This window comes from Hibiscus syriacus, unplaced genomic scaffold (assembly GCF_006381635.1).
Source record: "Hibiscus syriacus cultivar Baekdansim isolate YM2019G1 unplaced genomic scaffold, ASM638163v2 tig00110556_pilon, whole genome shotgun sequence".
NCBI classification, from domain to species: domain Eukaryota; kingdom Viridiplantae; phylum Streptophyta; class Magnoliopsida; order Malvales; family Malvaceae; genus Hibiscus; species Hibiscus syriacus.
In genome coordinates, this window is record NW_024062779.1 from 4,257,282 (window position 1) to 4,274,208 (window position 16,927).

General features: G+C 32.8%; 1 protein-coding gene and 1 pseudogene across 2 annotated transcripts; one reads left to right on the forward strand and one right to left on the reverse strand.

The window, feature by feature from the left end:
- The first annotated feature begins 2,221 nt into the window (after positions 1-2,221).
- On the forward strand, positions 2,222-3,744 carry LOC120131646 (annotated as a pseudogene).
- A 1,554-nt stretch (positions 3,745-5,298) lies between these two features.
- Positions 5,299-8,618, reverse strand: LOC120131645 (E3 ubiquitin-protein ligase arih1-like). Of its 2 annotated transcripts, XM_039148594.1 has the most exons (5): positions 8,418-8,618; positions 8,221-8,295; positions 7,262-7,761; positions 6,383-7,143; positions 5,299-5,783 (listed from the first exon to the last, which is right to left on the reverse strand). In XM_039148594.1, the coding sequence occupies exons 3-5, from the start codon at positions 7,679-7,681 to the stop codon at positions 5,402-5,404; spliced, it is 1,563 nt and encodes a 520-aa protein (XP_039004525.1). In that variant the 5' UTR covers positions 7,682-7,761; positions 8,221-8,295; positions 8,418-8,618; the 3' UTR covers positions 5,299-5,401. The 2 variants fall into 2 exon arrangements, with proteins under 2 accessions (XP_039004525.1, XP_039004526.1); XM_039148595.1 differs by lacking the exon at positions 8,221-8,295 and having other exon boundaries at positions 8,418-8,617.
- Positions 8,619-16,927: the final 8,309 nt, after the last annotated feature.

Below are 16,927 nucleotides of genomic sequence, written 5' to 3' on the forward strand. Positions count from 1 at the left end.
TTTCATTTTAACATAGTTGGTGGTAAAGGTGCAGCTTTTGATATATTAAGATTAATAATCATTATCAAATAATATATATATATATAAAGTAATGAAGGAAAACTTTGCACACAAATTAGGTATCCATTATCGAAGGCCCCCTACCCCTACATGCAAATTTTGGGGCATTGCAGAACAGTTACACTAAGCCCATATGAGCCAATTACATTCTATTATTTAAAAAAATGTGAAATTTAATTTAATATATTAAGAGAAAATAAAAAACATAAAAAAATTTGCATACCCATTATTAAAAAAAGAATATTAAAAACTTGAACTTTCATTCTTAAATATATGAATCACTTAACGCTTACAAATGTAAGCAAGTTTTGTTTTGTAGGGCACAAAAGACCTAGAGTTCAACAAACCAAAGCGATGTAGATGAGCGAGATTCGGATGTGTCAGTTCTCATCCATAAAATACCCTACACATCAACTGTGCTTCCTACATCCCAAAATGGACATCCGCCCTCACATAGGACACCCATCGTTTTCATCTCTAAATTCGTTTCTTCAAGCCTCTTAGATTCTTTCATTTTCTTTCATGTCATTTTCTTTTTCTTTCTCATTTTTTGCTTTTATATTAAAATAATTCGCATTAATTTATTAAAAGATATTAAAATTTTTATTTTATATATCGAAGTATTCCTGATAAATTATTAAAATTTATAAATTAAGTTGATATATTTTATGTTAAATTAATATGAATATTGTTCAAATTAAATTATTTTTATTTTATGATGTTATATCTAAAATAAATATTCTGCCTATTCAAAAATCAATTTTTACGATGATATTAACAAAACAAAGCAAAAAACCATAGAAGATTTATATTATTCTCTCATAAAAAACGAATGTTTTAATAATAATGGAAACAAAACTGAACTCTCTGAGCTGTGACTTGTGAATAATGGACAATACATTAATCAGAAAGCGACCCTTCCTTCTAGCCCTCGTCTTTTGACCTTAGACATTGAAGCGTGAGTTGGCAATTGGCATACCATTTAAACTACCCATATTATTATGATAATAATCACAATCTAAAGCAGTGTTCATTTTATTATTAAATATAGTAAAAATTACACAAAATAGTATCAAATTATACTAATAATTAGATTTTTAATAACAGTAATACCCAAATATCTCCACAATTCAAACGATAACGATGTAGGTAATGACACAGATTTTCAATTGCATAAAATATTATTAAATTCTTAACAATATATAATTTAATAGTGATATTTTGGGTAAGTTTTACCCTACCCTGGTTTGTGACGTTGTTTTAATGTGGGGTCCTGATGAGGCAGTTAAAGTGGATTTATCAAATCGTCCTGCAAAATCAGACTGATCCCTTCCGAGTTTCCGACTCCTCTGCACTTCCTTGTTTGTTTGCTACGATCATCCCACTGGAGTCCAACCCTCTTTTCCTTTCCTACGTTTATTATTATTATATTTCCTTAATCCATTCTCTCCTTTTTTCCCCTAGTAATTGAAAAAAGGACACGTTATCTCACTTGCTTGTTCATGCTGTCATTGAGGTTGTTCTTGGGTGTCATAAAGGCGATGGGTATAACTTTTGGTTCTAGAGAGTTCAATCTTTTCTGGATTCCTTCTCATGCATGATCATCACATATATTAAAATTTGATGTCTTTTTCTATCGTCAGAATTCTGGATTCTTCCGTCACCGTAATTTGATTTCTGCAGATTTCTAGGCAAGGTAAGAAGTTTTAGTCAATTTCATCATCATCCGTCTCTCTCTCAATAAAACTTTGGTTTTTGCATTCCATCTTTTTTCTTCTTCTTTGGAGTATCCATTGGTTTCTTTTGCTCAATTTGTTAGACTGGCAAAGAGACGAGCTTCATTGGTTTTCGATCTTATTTTAACTGTTATTTTATGGTATAACGTGGGCTTCATCTTGGCTTGCATTTCTCATCCCAGTTTTTACTTTTGAATTGAGCTTGTTTTATAGCTACGATTTTGATTCAAGCATGCAATTTTGACATGTTTTCTCAAGCTTCAGTGGATTCTAATGATACATTAAATTCTGTTCTGAATTATCCAGATTCTAAATTCAAAGACACGTATTAGGTGTCTGCTCAACTATAGATGCCTTCAATTTCCAAGGCTATCAGGGCTTGGCATGTTCTAAGTTGTTGAATTCTCCTATGTTATCTTTTGAATGAGTTCGGTTATGGGAGTTCTGTAAGCTTGTGCATTCAGATGGACATGTCTTCTAACAGTAAGCTTTCAAGGTTAGGCTGCCAGTTGAGTTTTCTTACACGTAAATGTCTTGGACTGGTCACCCTGGTTCTGTTCCTCAGTACTGTCTTGCTCCATTCATTCCCTGGCTATGGTGTGATCGACTGGATCAACCAGGACTTGATTCTAAGCCACTCTTTGTTTTTGAGCTCCAATTATGAAGGGATTCGTAGGGACAAGTTTTTGGAGGTTCCTCAAATTGTTTGGGGACTTAATAACCAGAAGATAGCATTTGCAAGAGCTTGTCTTACTGCTAGAATGCTCAACCGAACTCTTTTGATGCCTAGCTTAAGTGCCTCACTTTTCTACAAGGAAATCGACCGATTGTAGCCTATTTCTTTCGATAAAGTCTTCAAATTCGATAAGTTTAATTCGCTTTGTAACGGGTTCGTGCAGTTGGGTCGTTACTCGGATCTTAAGAATCAAACTGGAATATATGATCTCCAAAAGGGAAGTGGAAGGAAGTGGACAGTTGAGAGAGACATGGAGCAATTGAAGCAAAGTAGCAGAGGTCATGTTGATGAGCATGAGGTGATTAGAATTGTGGGGAAGAATCCATTTCTTTGGCATGATCATTGGCCTGTTAAGGAGTACGCAAGGGTCTTTGAGTGCTTAGTTTTGGTTGATGAGATATCAAAAGAAGCAGATAAAGTTGTGTCCAAGATTAGGCAGATAGGAAGAAAGCATAGGAGCGAAACTGAGACAGTGCAAAGCGATTCTGATGCCGATACAGAGAGTTCTTCAATGGCCTTGGCTCCTTACATTGCAGTCCACATGAGGATAGAAATAGACTGGATGATTCACTGTAAGAAGTTAGAGCAACGATCACGCATAAACCAAATTTGCAGTAGCAAGCAAGAAATAATACGAAGAGTGGGGAACATTGTCAGCTCAGAATCTCCCACTGTTGTTTATCTCGCCGTTGCCGATAGCCTCCTTAATGATTCTTCGATTTTGAGAGGTTGGAAGAAAGGGTTGCTTCCTTTCGAGAAGAAGAAATTAAAAGTTGATGGGATTTACAAGAAGCATCCATATCTGATTCAGTCAGCAATCGACTACGAGGTGTGCACGAGGGCTGATATTTTTGTTGGCAACAGTTATTCCACATTTTCTAGCCTTGTAGTCCTCGAGAGAACACAAAAGATGATGAGAATGGGCACCAAAAACTCATGTGGCATCGATGTTATATGGCCTTCGTATGCATACAATATACCGGGGGAATCAAATGGTCCTCAGAAATGGATGACTAATATGTCTGATTCAAGTCTCCAAGCAATTAGTTATGGTTCTAATGCCGTCTCATGTTGAAACTCGTTGCATATATTTTTCTGCAGCACCTCCCCAAGTTGATGCTAGCATATTATCACTGTATGCTCCATCATTTTAAAACCCAATTCGTCCTGCTGGTTCAATGGTTTAAAGGATATATATATATACACTGTAAATAAATGCAGAAGCAGAGTATCATGTTGAATAGTGAAATAGGTTCAATGTTCTTTTTCTTTTCTTTTTTTTGGAATTTTGGTCTTTTGATCTCTTTTCTTTAATGTATCCTCTTGTTCATCGGGAACGTCTTCATCTCCATGTCATAATCCATAGATCTGTTTATATGACTGCTTACCTTTACTGGTTCCTATTGACAAATGAGAAGATAGTCTTTCAAGTTTCGCTAATTCCTATTTTAAGATTAATCACAGACTAATCTTACATTACTTTGATTTCCTGCTTTTGTCAATCCAAAATACCAAATCTTGTCCCTGAATTAAACGATATTTATGAAGATTTTGGTGATCATTTGCTTTAATTATTATTCCACTTTGTTGTTTCCGCCATTCAAGGATAGGAACAGAGTGGAAAGGTAAAGTGAATTAGCAGACATCGTTGCCACTTGCCTCCATTCCAATCAAAGAAATGTGTTTTCATTTACTTTTCTCGTTTTGTAGGTCCAACATTGGCCCCGTGCCTGAATGTCATTTTCTTGTGCTGAATAATCCGGTTATTAATAATGATGATTAAAACAGTGTCTTTAGGTTGAGTTATGATCTACTAGAATAAAAATGTGATAAGACATTAAATTATCACACATTATATTCTTTAAGTAAAATTAAGACTTCAAATTCTAACGTTTACAAATGAAACAAATTCAATTATTAAGATCATCCTATAATAAATCTTTGCAAAATTCACTCTGAACTAATTAATTAATAAATCAAATCTAGGAGGTTAAAAAAAACTCATGCTGAATTCCAGGCTCTTTTTTAGATGCTAAACATGCAATTATATCAGTTTGTCCACGTAGTTACGTGGCCTTTAACAAGTCATGCAGAACAAGTGAAGGCCCAATTGTAAACTTTTAATATGGATGGCCGGTGGCACCCCAATTGTAGATGTCGACTTTTGAGCAACGTGGTACAGCGGATGTTCCATGTGAAGTTCGGTGAATGCTTTTAAATATGCATGAACCACCAAATACAAAACTGTATTATATAAAATACAGCTATTTGGTTTTCTTTGCTAAATGAGACCTGTACGACCACAAAATTGTTCTGTTATTAACAACCCCGGTTCAAATACAATTGGCCAGCAGCTGCCACCGGGGATGTTGGAACCCTAGAGTTCAACCACACCATTGGCTCTAAACTCGACACTTATGATGGAAGAAATTGAAATAAGGTCCTGCTAAAACCAACATAGCAATTCATGTCACAATTAACTTTTCCATCTCTGGAACTAGAAGACTATACTTTAAATTTTTGAAGTGGGAAATAACATACTCATTATCTAGTCGAGAAACTAAAACGGTTAAAATGATTTGTTTCAACTTCCTTTCAATTTGATGATATCAATAAATGTTTACCCTATTCTTTCTTTTCCTTTCAAGAAGAAAGCATCATGCACATAATCTTCCCCCGCTCTTAAGCCAAGGCCTCCCGCATGTAGTTAATGACCAACAAGAACCACATAAGAGGGTGGGGTGACTAATCTAAAGAAATTTGTGTAAATGAAAAACAGAGCCAATAGAGTGAGAAACTGTCTCTCTTGTAAACCTTGTTGAACTGAAAAGCAACTTATTACCTAACATTGAGATCATCCACACTGGCTTCATTGGATATAGTCTTCATAGTAGTTGTCACTTATTACAGAGACAAATCTCTCGAGCCAAGGAAACTGACGGAGGTCTTTCATGGCATCGACATAGGAATCTGTACAGCGGGGTGGGGATTGATATGGATTATGGTCACTAAGACTGAAACCCCCAGCAAGGAATCTTTGGATTAGTGCCAGCTGTGATCTTTCTTGGTCTGAGTATGCATCCATGATCATTGGGAGTGAATTGAAAGTCTCCCAAGCCCATTGTTCCGACTCGAGGACAGAATGGGTGACCAATCCTTCATAGTTGTCTTCGTCCCAAAAGGCACATTGACAGGTCTGCTGACTATCCCTGTACTCAGCACCGCAAGAATAACAGAACTCGTGCCCACACCTGAAAAAGGAGACATGAACCTAACTGAACCTCAAACCAATATAAAACCAAAGTCATATACACCTAAGTAGCACTTGTGAACAAAACATACAATTACACCTATTTACATAAGGATACATAGGGACAAACATGAGCTGGAAACAAGCAAATCGAACTGTATGATCGAAGCAAACCAATTATGCTCTTGGATGACTTGGTTGTATCATTGGACAAAGAATAGCCCAAACATACACAACAAAGTTTTAAGTCCAAATATTGAAACCCTCCCACCAGAAAAGATCATGTAAGAATTCCCAACCAAGTTCCCATAAAAATAGTCTAATCAAAGGGGACTTAGCAAACGATATTGCCACTGCAGAAAACAAAAACCACGATTTCAATTTTTACAAGCTCCATGGCCTATGTCCAGATTCGGGTGTTGCAATTAAAATTCTCCCGGAGTAGCAAACAAGAAAATTGCAACCAATATAAAAATCAAAAGCAAGGAGGTAGGCATTGACTTATTTCTTTTGTGAACTGTCAATGTTTGGCATGACCATTCTTTAATAAAAATTCCAACATCTAATAACCAAAGTACAATTACAAGATGATAGACTTACCAGCATGTCATGTGATAGCAACCTTGAGCAAGTTCAATCATCCTACGGCACTGCTGGCACCGCCTCCACCTCTTGTTTTGTGCCAAGAGATGCAAGGTGATGTCTGCAGCATCTCTTTCCTCAAGAGGGAGGTTCCGATACACTTCACAACTCATTGATGAATGCCATGGAACTCCACATTTCATGCATATAAACCTTTGGCAAACAGGGCACTCAACACAACTATTATCTGATTGACTAGATGAACTTGTCCCAGTTGATAAGCATTCACGAGGATCAAGCAAGACAGAACAATTTGGATAAGGACAGTATATTCCATCTGAGTGAAGAACATTTGCTTCTGCCTGGGCTCTTTCAAAAGACTCGTAGGAAGCAAGCGGAAGAAATGATTTACACTCAGCGGTGGAGATGTAATATTTGCATCTTAACTGAGGGCACCTGATTGGGACTTGGGACGACTGCAGTTTACCATCTACATATGTTCTCATACAATGGGAACAGAATATATGGGAACACTTCATGGTAATCATCATCAAAGATGGCTTGTCCTCACGGCAAATGGAACAATTCTGAAATGATTTATCTCCCTTGGCAGGAGAAGAAACAACTCCAATTGCTACTTGTGCTAGCTGCAATGGCCTCAAAAGATTGGCGCTTGGAACAAGTTTCAGAACGAACTCTTCCAAATTACGGGAATGTTCCAAGATTCTTTCCCGTAGAGCCACCAAAAGTGGATTATCGGGTTTGTCCTCACATGTAATCTGTCAGAAGTTCAAGTCAGTAAAGCTAGTTCAAGGTATAACATGAAAGTATTTGGATTAATATAAGGATGATATCAAAGAACATCACAAGGATGCCAAACCGTTGTTATTCACTGACCTGATCATATAGCAATGTGGAATCAGTAAAGGCATACACACGACAAATCTTGTTCTGCATAGCCTCTGTCAACCCATCAATTAAGGCTAAATAATCAGCCACAGATTCCTCCACATAGAAGTCGAGCTTTTTCTGCACTTGAATAACAGCTCTATTGTCTGATCTCTCCATAACCACCCCAATTCCAGAAAACCCAGAACTGGAGTCTCCAGTTTCAGCTAAAGAGATGCCCTTGAAGAACATCTCCACTAAAAATTCATCAAGCTCTTTCTTTTCTTCTTCCTTTACCACCTCTTCAGTTTCCTTCCATACCTCATCATCTTCACAGCAGCTCTGAAAGTCATCGTCATCTTCTTCTGCTTTAACTCCCCTTACCAAGGGTACAGAAATATCATCAGGTAAAGCTTCTTGATCCTCCATTTTTCAAGGCCCAACTCCTCCAAATAATCGAACCAGACTCTGCTACTCTTCACACTTCAAGTAATTACCGATATCCAAACCTAAGCCAAACCATTTAGGATAAAAAAAAATGCATCTCAATTTGCATGCCATTTTTTTGGGGGGGGGGACAAAAGTGATATTTTCTAGCTCATTTTTCTACAACAAAATACAAAGAACCAATCAAGGAAATTGACCAAGAACCCAGACTTTAGCACCACAATACAGCCGAAAACACAAAAAAGGTTGATTTTCTAGTTCCTGATTCCAAATCAGAATCTAAAAAAACCCATCAACAGAACAATTCAAAGCTCCAAGCTGTGACCAAAATAATAAAAACTTGACACTTTCAAAGGAACCAACTTCAGTAATCTATTGACCCCAGAACTGAAAAAAAGAAGAAAAAATGTTGAAAAATCAATCCCTTGTTTATTTTCCGCAAAACTAAATAGGAGAATATATTATACAAGATAAAGAAATAAATAAAAGCGTATCAGTCAAATGAAATGAAACTTCCATACCATGTATCGGAACCCTATCTGGAATGAGAATTTATTTGCTGTCATGTGAACGGATATTATTAAAAGCCCTAATTTCTGACAAGCAAGGAAAGAAGAATATTTAATTATAATGAAGCTTCAAACTATGAAGAGAGAAAAACTAAACTAAAAGAATTGAAATCAGAAGGTAGCTTACATAAATGGGGGAAGAGAGTTACCTTTGAAACGGAAGATCAAAGCTTTGATAGAGAGTAGATGGAGTCGGCTCTATTTGTTTACGACTTTATTCATTTATTTCCCTTGTGTTTGTTCTTTCCATGTTTTGAGCTCTGTTTTCTAACTTCTCGTTGATCTTTTTTTCTTTCAGAGAATTAAAAAAGAAATGTAGGCTTTTATTTAGTTATTATGCTGGGAATTAGGACCAAGGAAGAATCATTATTTCGAAAGAAAAGAGTAGCGATTTGTTTTGGTGTGAAATGGCGTCAGAGGAAAGGAAATACCTCTTTTTTATGTCTTTTTTGGCTTTGCTGATGTTCTTTTATTTTTTTTCCCCTTAACTTATTAGATACAGATTAACTTTTACAGTTCTCAATAACGTCGCATGTATCTCTCTCAAACCTCTTTGACCTCTTTTTTTTTTATGACGGAATAGAAAATGCCCTCTTGCCTCAATTTTTTAGTGGTTTTATATTTTTAAAAATTGAATATTATTATGTTTTGATAAAATTATTTTTTTATAATCGTCAATATTCAGTGTCGGAATTTGGTGATAGAGTTTGGGGCAACTTAAAACTTTAAAATGTTTCAAGGTTTAGATTAAATTTTTTTTAAAAATAAGTCTAACTAAATTTTTTGAAATATTGATAATCTTAATGAGAATTTTTAAAATTTATGAGATGGATCTAATTAAGAATATTCAAAAAAATTGAAGTTTAATATGAATTTCTAAAAAATTTAGGGATTAAATTAAATTTTTTGAAAAATTCAAGAGTATAAATTGTAATTTTTTAAAAGTTTGGGGGCTTGGCCCCCAGTAGTCCGTCTTTACTTCTGTCGTTGTCAATATTTAATGTATTAATTAATTAAATTGGATCGAGTTTACAAAGGTGAAAGTAATCTTCTCAACTCAATATGTTTCATTCACAAACGTCATATTTTAAAGGTTTAAACATCAAAAAGGTGTCCAACGTATGTCTTTTTTTAGTTTGGTGTCTAATGTTTTTTTCGTTATAGTTTAGTGTCTAACGTTTTCATTCCGTAACACGGTTTGGATTTGACCGTGACAGACTATTAATTTCGACCGTTAAATGTCATGTGGTATTTTTTAATATTAAAAAATTATTTTCTTTCTCTTTCTTATCTTTCGTCTCATTTTCCCCAAACCAAAACAAAAAATGATTTTCCCTCTCATCTTCCATTTGTTTCTCCTCTTCCCTCTCTTCCCATTCACTCTCTTCCCATGCAATCGGTCTAGTAGTCGTCGGGATTAAAATTTGATTGGCAACCGGCCGACCACGGGAAGCATTGGAGTAATAATGGTTCATCACTGGTGAAGCTTTTAACTCCATTGATGACCAAGGTCGAGTTTTATTAGCATGGAATAAAAGCTGAAACTCCACCAAAGAAGCACTAAAATTCATCAATGGAGTAACAATGGTTCATCACCGGTTAAGCCATTATTCTTTAATTGTTTTCCTTTTTCCATCGTGCATCGTTCCCATCTTTCAAAAGGGATAACGCCATTCACGTTAGTGGTTCATTACTTGTAAAGCCATCCATCGCCTCATCATTCCAACGTTGTGATCATCATTCACTTTTTCTCGGTAATAAAATCGTGAGTTACGCCATCACCACACTCCGAGCTCGTGGTCGTTCGACGGTGGCTTCGTGGGGAAGAGTTAAACCGGTGTGTTCTTTCTTGTTGGGGGGCTGCTACCATCGTTCGACAACATTGGTTTCACACATGTGGGTTGTCGTTATTCTTGCTATGCTACCGTCGGACGTTTAATTCGTTCCCATCGTCGGGGCTCGTGTGTGGGAGGTCGAACCGAATAATTATGGCAGCACTTCGTTTTCGATAATTGTGGTTGAGTCACCGACAAACTGATCATGGTCGAACTAACAGTCTGTAACCATACTAGCAAAGTTTTGTGTGTATTAAAAGGTTTTGAGGTTACTGCAGTGAAATGATTCATTGTTTATGGAGGTTTCGAGGTTCAATCGGAGAGCATTGAAGTATGAAAAGGAGAAATAACAGTCGGGCAAGTTGAGCCATGGAGGGATGTTGCAGAGTGACGGGGAAGAGAGGGAATTAATTAATTTATTATTATTATTTTATTTATAAAATTCATTTTTAATATTAAATAAATGGTTGATGGCATTTAATGGTCAGAATTAGTGGTACGTCACGGTCAGACCCAAACTAAGTTATAGAATAAATTAAACTATAACGAAAAAAAAACGTTAGACACCAAACTAGAAAAAAAGACATAACATTTGACACTTTTTTTTACGTTTAAGCCTATTTTAAACCACTAACCTTACTTGTAGAATCTAGTGTCTTATCTCACTAGATCAATTGGTTATTGATTCAATAAAATTATTATTATTATATAAATTTATGTATAATTTTAAGAGAATCGGATTAAGAAAATAAATTCTTTAAAAAATTAAATTATTATATATTTTATTATTATTTTGTTCTTAAATTTTTAAAAATATTTTTAAAAAATTAAAAAAAAATCTCATTTGAATTATTTGACCAACGAAGCCCACATTACTCGATCCTCCTAATGAAATTAGAAGCTTTTATCGGTGAAGTGTTGTCTTTTGAAATAAAAATTACGGCTATAGGATTGTGGAAAAATTATTTAAAACGTTATAATATTTAATGATTAACGTTCTGTTCAAATGTTAATAAATTTGACAAGAAAATTGTAGTGGGGAGTTTTAATCATCAGTAGTTGTGGATGATTGTCTGTGTTTGATTTTTAAGAACTAAAATAAAATTAATAATTGGAACCATTTTTTACAAGTAATAGTAATCATTTTTTTATTAATATAGGCAATTATAAATATCATTGTCTTTTAAAGGCTCTTAATTATTTGATAATAAATAATTAAATACATTAGACTCATATAATCACTGGTAGATGTCATAATTCAGTTAAAATTGAATTACCTGATCGAATTGATTTTTTTAATTAATCGGTTGATTAATTTTGGATTCAATCGGTTAATGATTAATATTTTTTAAATTTCAATTATCGATAGAAATCAATTAATTAATTGATTAATAGAATTAATTGAAATTATTAAATATTTAATATATTATATATATTATTTAACTTTAGGATGTTTAAACTTTGGTTTTAACTGAATTAACTGACAATATTAAATATTCAATATATAATATGTATTATTTATAAATTTTAACCAACGAAATTAACTGAACTTAATTTGGCTCAGTTAAAATATTTTAAAAATGATTGGTTCGATTAACAATTAAATAAAATAATCGGTTAATTCAATTAATAGTTATTCAGTTAAGTCGGTGATCGAATTAACTGATTGAACACCCTTAATCACAAGTGTTTAAATCTATAAATTCTAAGAATAATAACTATTTCTTTAATCATTGAGGTAGTTCGTGCAATAGAAACCAATTTCAAGTATACAAACACTTGTTGAAAAATCAATAGACGTGTTTTTTATATATATTTACAATATCATATTTTCATAATTATGTTTAATATGTGTTTAAAAAAGATGAATATTTTTAATTGTTCCTTTATCACTTTTTTATTAAAACATCCAAAATTCAAAATCTCACAATAATTTAATATATTCTCATAAATATTTAAATATAATCTTTATATTTTTTCTTATCAAATGATTAAGCTAACTAGTTAAGATAAACCAACATGTTATTAGCTCACCTTGTTCATGTTCATTTTTACAATGTATAACTATGTTTTTTTGTTGTTGAAAATAATAAGATATTTAATTTATCAAAAGTCGTATCAATAAACGTCTTGTCAGTTACAGATTGAACAAATATAGTCATTACTATCATAAATAAAATATAACAATGATCATAACCTGATAAACAAAAATATTAACAAGTGAAGCAACGACGTAAATAAACTAATCACACCAACGGCTCCAAGCATCAAACATAGAGAAGAGAAACTTAAAGAATAACAAAAATGATCAACAGAAAAAAGTGATATACCCTTAACGACAATCTCATCCGGTACATATATGCGATAACTAACAAATCGCCTTGTACAAACGAACAGAGGAGCCAAACATCAAGAACGCAACAAACCATGGATTCATGTAAAAGAGTAGATCGAGAAGAAACCAAGTTAACAACTTGCACCGGAAGTTCACACATACCGGTAGCTATGATATTCTTTATCAAAAAGGGCAAAGAGAAATTTTATTATTAAACTAAGTTAATATTAATAATGAATAAGAAAATAAAGAACGAACGGGAAAAATAAGCAAAATGATAGGAGGTGCCGCTGTAAAAAATTAACTGCTACATAGAAAACTTTGACAGTGAGAAGTAGGAGTTAGAAAAATTAACTGTTGTCATTTTTTATTTTAATTCGTCGTAATCAAATACTTATATTTTGGAGCAACAAGAATGACAGAGGTTTACCCTACCAGAAGAAAACTTTATTAAAATAATATTTCATTCATTTAATAAAATTATTGAAGAAATACTATTGGATGATGCAATAAACAAGGCAAGATTCTTTGTCAGGAAGAGAAAACATAGGCTTGAGAAATCTATGCACATGGGGTTTTGTCAGTTTAGTTGAGAAAAATTAGTGATTGTTTTGACATTTTAGACTCCAAGCACAAATTTCAATATTTTATTTATATTCTATGGGAATAATTGAATAAATTAAATCAGCAAAAGGAACTGAAGCAGGTTGAAAAATGAGTCCATCATTATTTGTCTGGTAATCTGTGCCTTATTTTTTTTTAATTTTTATTGATATCATAAACACCAACCCAATATGTGGTATTAATAAAATTAAAATCTTAAATACAATATTATAAATCAACTCATTGTTTGACTGGATTGCAGTCCATCTGTCCATAAAACAAGAATAAATATACCACTTGTTTTGCAAAATTGAACCAAAAATTAAGGGTTTTTCTTTTATACCGAAATATATATATTTTTAAATAAAAATCGTTATTTTTATTAAAATTAAAAAATGTTAGAATTAAAATGAAGATTTACTAGCATAACTATAAATGTAAACTAAATTATAATTAGGACATTTTTTTATAATAATTGACACAAAAACTAGCAATCTATATCACACAATGATCATAAAAGGAAAAAGGTTAAAAACCTAACCAATGCTCGAATAGATAAATATACGAAGAAATATGATTGTATTGACAAACAAACTATAAAAGGGGATGAAACTACTAAAAGATCACCAACAAATCGCAAATCGGAGTCAAACAACGTGAGATAACTATCCATATCCAAATCAATACGAGAGTCTAAAGCATGAAAATTCAGTCGTGGTGATGTCAAATCCAACCTTAAGAAAAAAAGATAAACGAAAACGACAAAAAACGTAAGCTATCAAAAGGCAGAGAAAAACATGCCACAAAAACAAATAACATGTTATAAACACGTAATTATTCTTATTAAAACTAAACAAAAAACAAAGAAAAAAAATATAATCGATGGGTGACAACTAACATCAAACCGATTCCGCTATCGGTTAAACAAAATTAAAAAAATAGATCGATCAATAAAATTAATATAAATTATAAATAAGGAAAAAAAGATGGAGTAAAAATCGGTTATAGTTTTTAAAATATATATACCATTTTTTTAAAAACAGATATAAAAAATAGAACGCATATCTAATTATTCTATCGAAATAAGTAATCTTAGACTAAAATCAGGGGTGATTAGGTGTACGTTTGCACACGTTGCGTCAAAATTTAGGAATAGATAAACATCATTTTCACGGAGAGGGTGATACTGATACATCAAATGAATGGTCCAACAAGTCCCCATCAAAAACGTAACAGCTAGGCTTGGGCCATTCCACACCAGCCACAACCACATGTTTTTTTAGGCCCGTTAGGACATCAAAGTTTTTTATTTAGCTTATTAACGTATCCAATTTTTTATTTTGGAATCTACGGTATTTTCTACAATATTCATGGAACTTGTAACGTTGAGATGATTAATTCTAATAAAAATATTTTTTTATTCAAACTCATCATCACTTTGAGGTGACGAGTTCTAATAAAATATATTTTTTAATTAAAATTTATCACATCGAGATAATAAGTTTGAATAAAAAATATTTTTATTGAAACTCATTACCTTGACATGATGAGTTTCATGTACTATAGAAAATACCGTAGTTCCCAAAATAAAAGTGTTTGTGTCCTATTTTGTAAAATATTTTTTGGATGGCCCTTTCAGCCGAAAACACCCACAACCACAACTCTGTTGGAATCAAGCCCATGTTTCGATTAGATCGGCCTGGCTTCTAATATAGATCATCACATCAATAGGCCTTTTAGCTGGGCCAACTTAAGTTTTCCCATGATGGCTAGGCTTCAGAGAATTGGGCTTGGACCACATGCCCCCTTGTTATTCAGCGTTTTGAGAGCCCAAGAACTAAACAGTGAATCAAGGCAGTGGCGGATTCACAACTTCTTTAGGATGGACACATGTTTAGTTAGAAGTTGGGTGTTAGGTTGATCTGCACTAAACACCTTTGATATATATGCTTCAAAATCCCATTAATGAATTTGGAAACGACCCAAGGGTTGTCTAGGCTATGCAAAGAGTGAACTATATTCTTTAGTGGGAGAATCTGATGTGTTATCCCAGCTTTTCTAACACTTCAATTAGGTTTTTTGACTGTTTTAAAATGGAATAATAATCTATCTTCTTTACTTCTACTCACCATATCATACACTACCAAATCTACATGCCATTAAAAAGTAACCCATGGCAGGCTTTCTTTAATATTCCCTGAGCATGATTCTATATGTGTTGTAGAGGGAACAAAGGAAGCAAACTTCAGCTTTCTTTAAGGTGATGGACCGTTTTAAACAAATGAACCCACGATTCTTTATAAAGTGGAATATGGATAAATTTACGAAGTGGAATGCTTTATTGCACACCTTTCCATGTCTTTACAACAACTTGAAAGTCTGGGGAGCAATTCCCCTTCCCCTCCATTTTCCATTGTTTCCCTAATCAAAGACATGGACCTGGAGACTGGGATCTCTATTTTGTGTCAGAATAATTAATGGTGTCCGTAACTCGAGAAAAAAAAAATATCAATGCACGTAAATAAATAGGGTGGGGGTTAATGTGTCGCTTTTGTTTTTTTTTATATCACAAGGTTGATAAAATCATGTGGGATGACCTAATTTCTAGATTTAAACTATGATAACATAAATTTTCGACAGAATGTAATTTTAAATGTTTTAAAAAATATTTTCTCATAAATATAATTTATATTTTAAATTTTTAGTTTGATTTCTTTGAATAAACGATAAAATAGTTTATTTTAATATTAATAAGAATATATCATTACATCATGAATCAATTGCATGTTGAAACTTTTATAGAGGTAGAGAGAAATAATATAAAAGAAAATTGAATAATCAGTCAAAAATATAAATTAGGTCAACAATCTCCTTAACTACTTATCTCGACATGGGAAATGACCAGAGGTTTTCATTACGCCATCGTTTACTTGTAGCGCATATGCCTTACAGCGCCGTGTGCTAACAGCGTTCATAGAAAGCAGAAACACCTTATAGTATACGTATTCTACTCGTGAGAATTTAATAATCTTATTGACATTTGACAATGTTTTAATTTGAATTAAAAAAAATTCTTAAACAAGTCTCATTCAATCGAATTTTATCTAAATTTCATTTCACTCAAATTAATTTGATAAACAACTAAATTAACTTAAAATTCTTTTATTCAAATCAATTAAGTATTCTTACTTTCCACATCAGGTTAATTAACTAATCACTCCATTATATAAATTTACAATTTGAACACAATTTTTTTTCTCGAGAAACTTAATATATAATATGTTTTTCCTTATAATAAAAAAATATCTTCATGTCGATATTAATAAAACCAAACAATTTAATAAATGAATTTTGTTGACAACACTATAAAAATAATTATTCTTTTAGTAAGAGTAAACAGAAAGGTGTGCTTCCTAAAGGAAGATGTCAAATTCATTAACTAATATATTAACCCATTCTTGGTAAAGAATAGTGCGTTTGATTATTCAAATTAAGAATGCGTATATAATATTACTTATAGTTTAATATCATGCAAAAGGGGTCACAATCACGTGAAATAAATCATTATTGCAATAACAGCCCTTATTATGATTAAAGGTATATAGTATTATACAATGATTAAATTAATCTTTACCTTAGACTTTTTTTATTTTATTCAGAGGGAGATTGGAACAAGTACATAAAACAAATAAAATTTGACAAGGGAGTGAAATTGTTGACTTTTATTTTTGAAAACAAACAAATCTCCATCGTTAAATGTTAACTTCATATGCCATGATTACTATGTAATTAAATATGGACCAAACCAATACATGTATTTATTTATTAGGATTGTTTGATTTGTTAAAAACCTCATTTGAAGACAGGCGCATTGGGACATTTCCAA

Excerpts from the sequence above, each read along its gene's own strand:
- LOC120131645 (XM_039148594.1), bottom strand. The coding sequence starts at position 7,681 with ATGGAGGATCAAGAAGCTTTACCTGATGATATTTCTGTACCCTTGGTA. Across the intron at positions 7,144-7,261 it reads CCACATTGCTATATGATCAG|ATTACATGTGAGGACAAACC; the intron begins GTCAGTGAATAA and ends AACTTCTGACAG. Across the intron at positions 5,784-6,382 it reads TGCTATCACATGACATGCTG|GTGTGGGCACGAGTTCTGTT; the intron begins GTAAGTCTATCA and ends CTCCTTTTTCAG.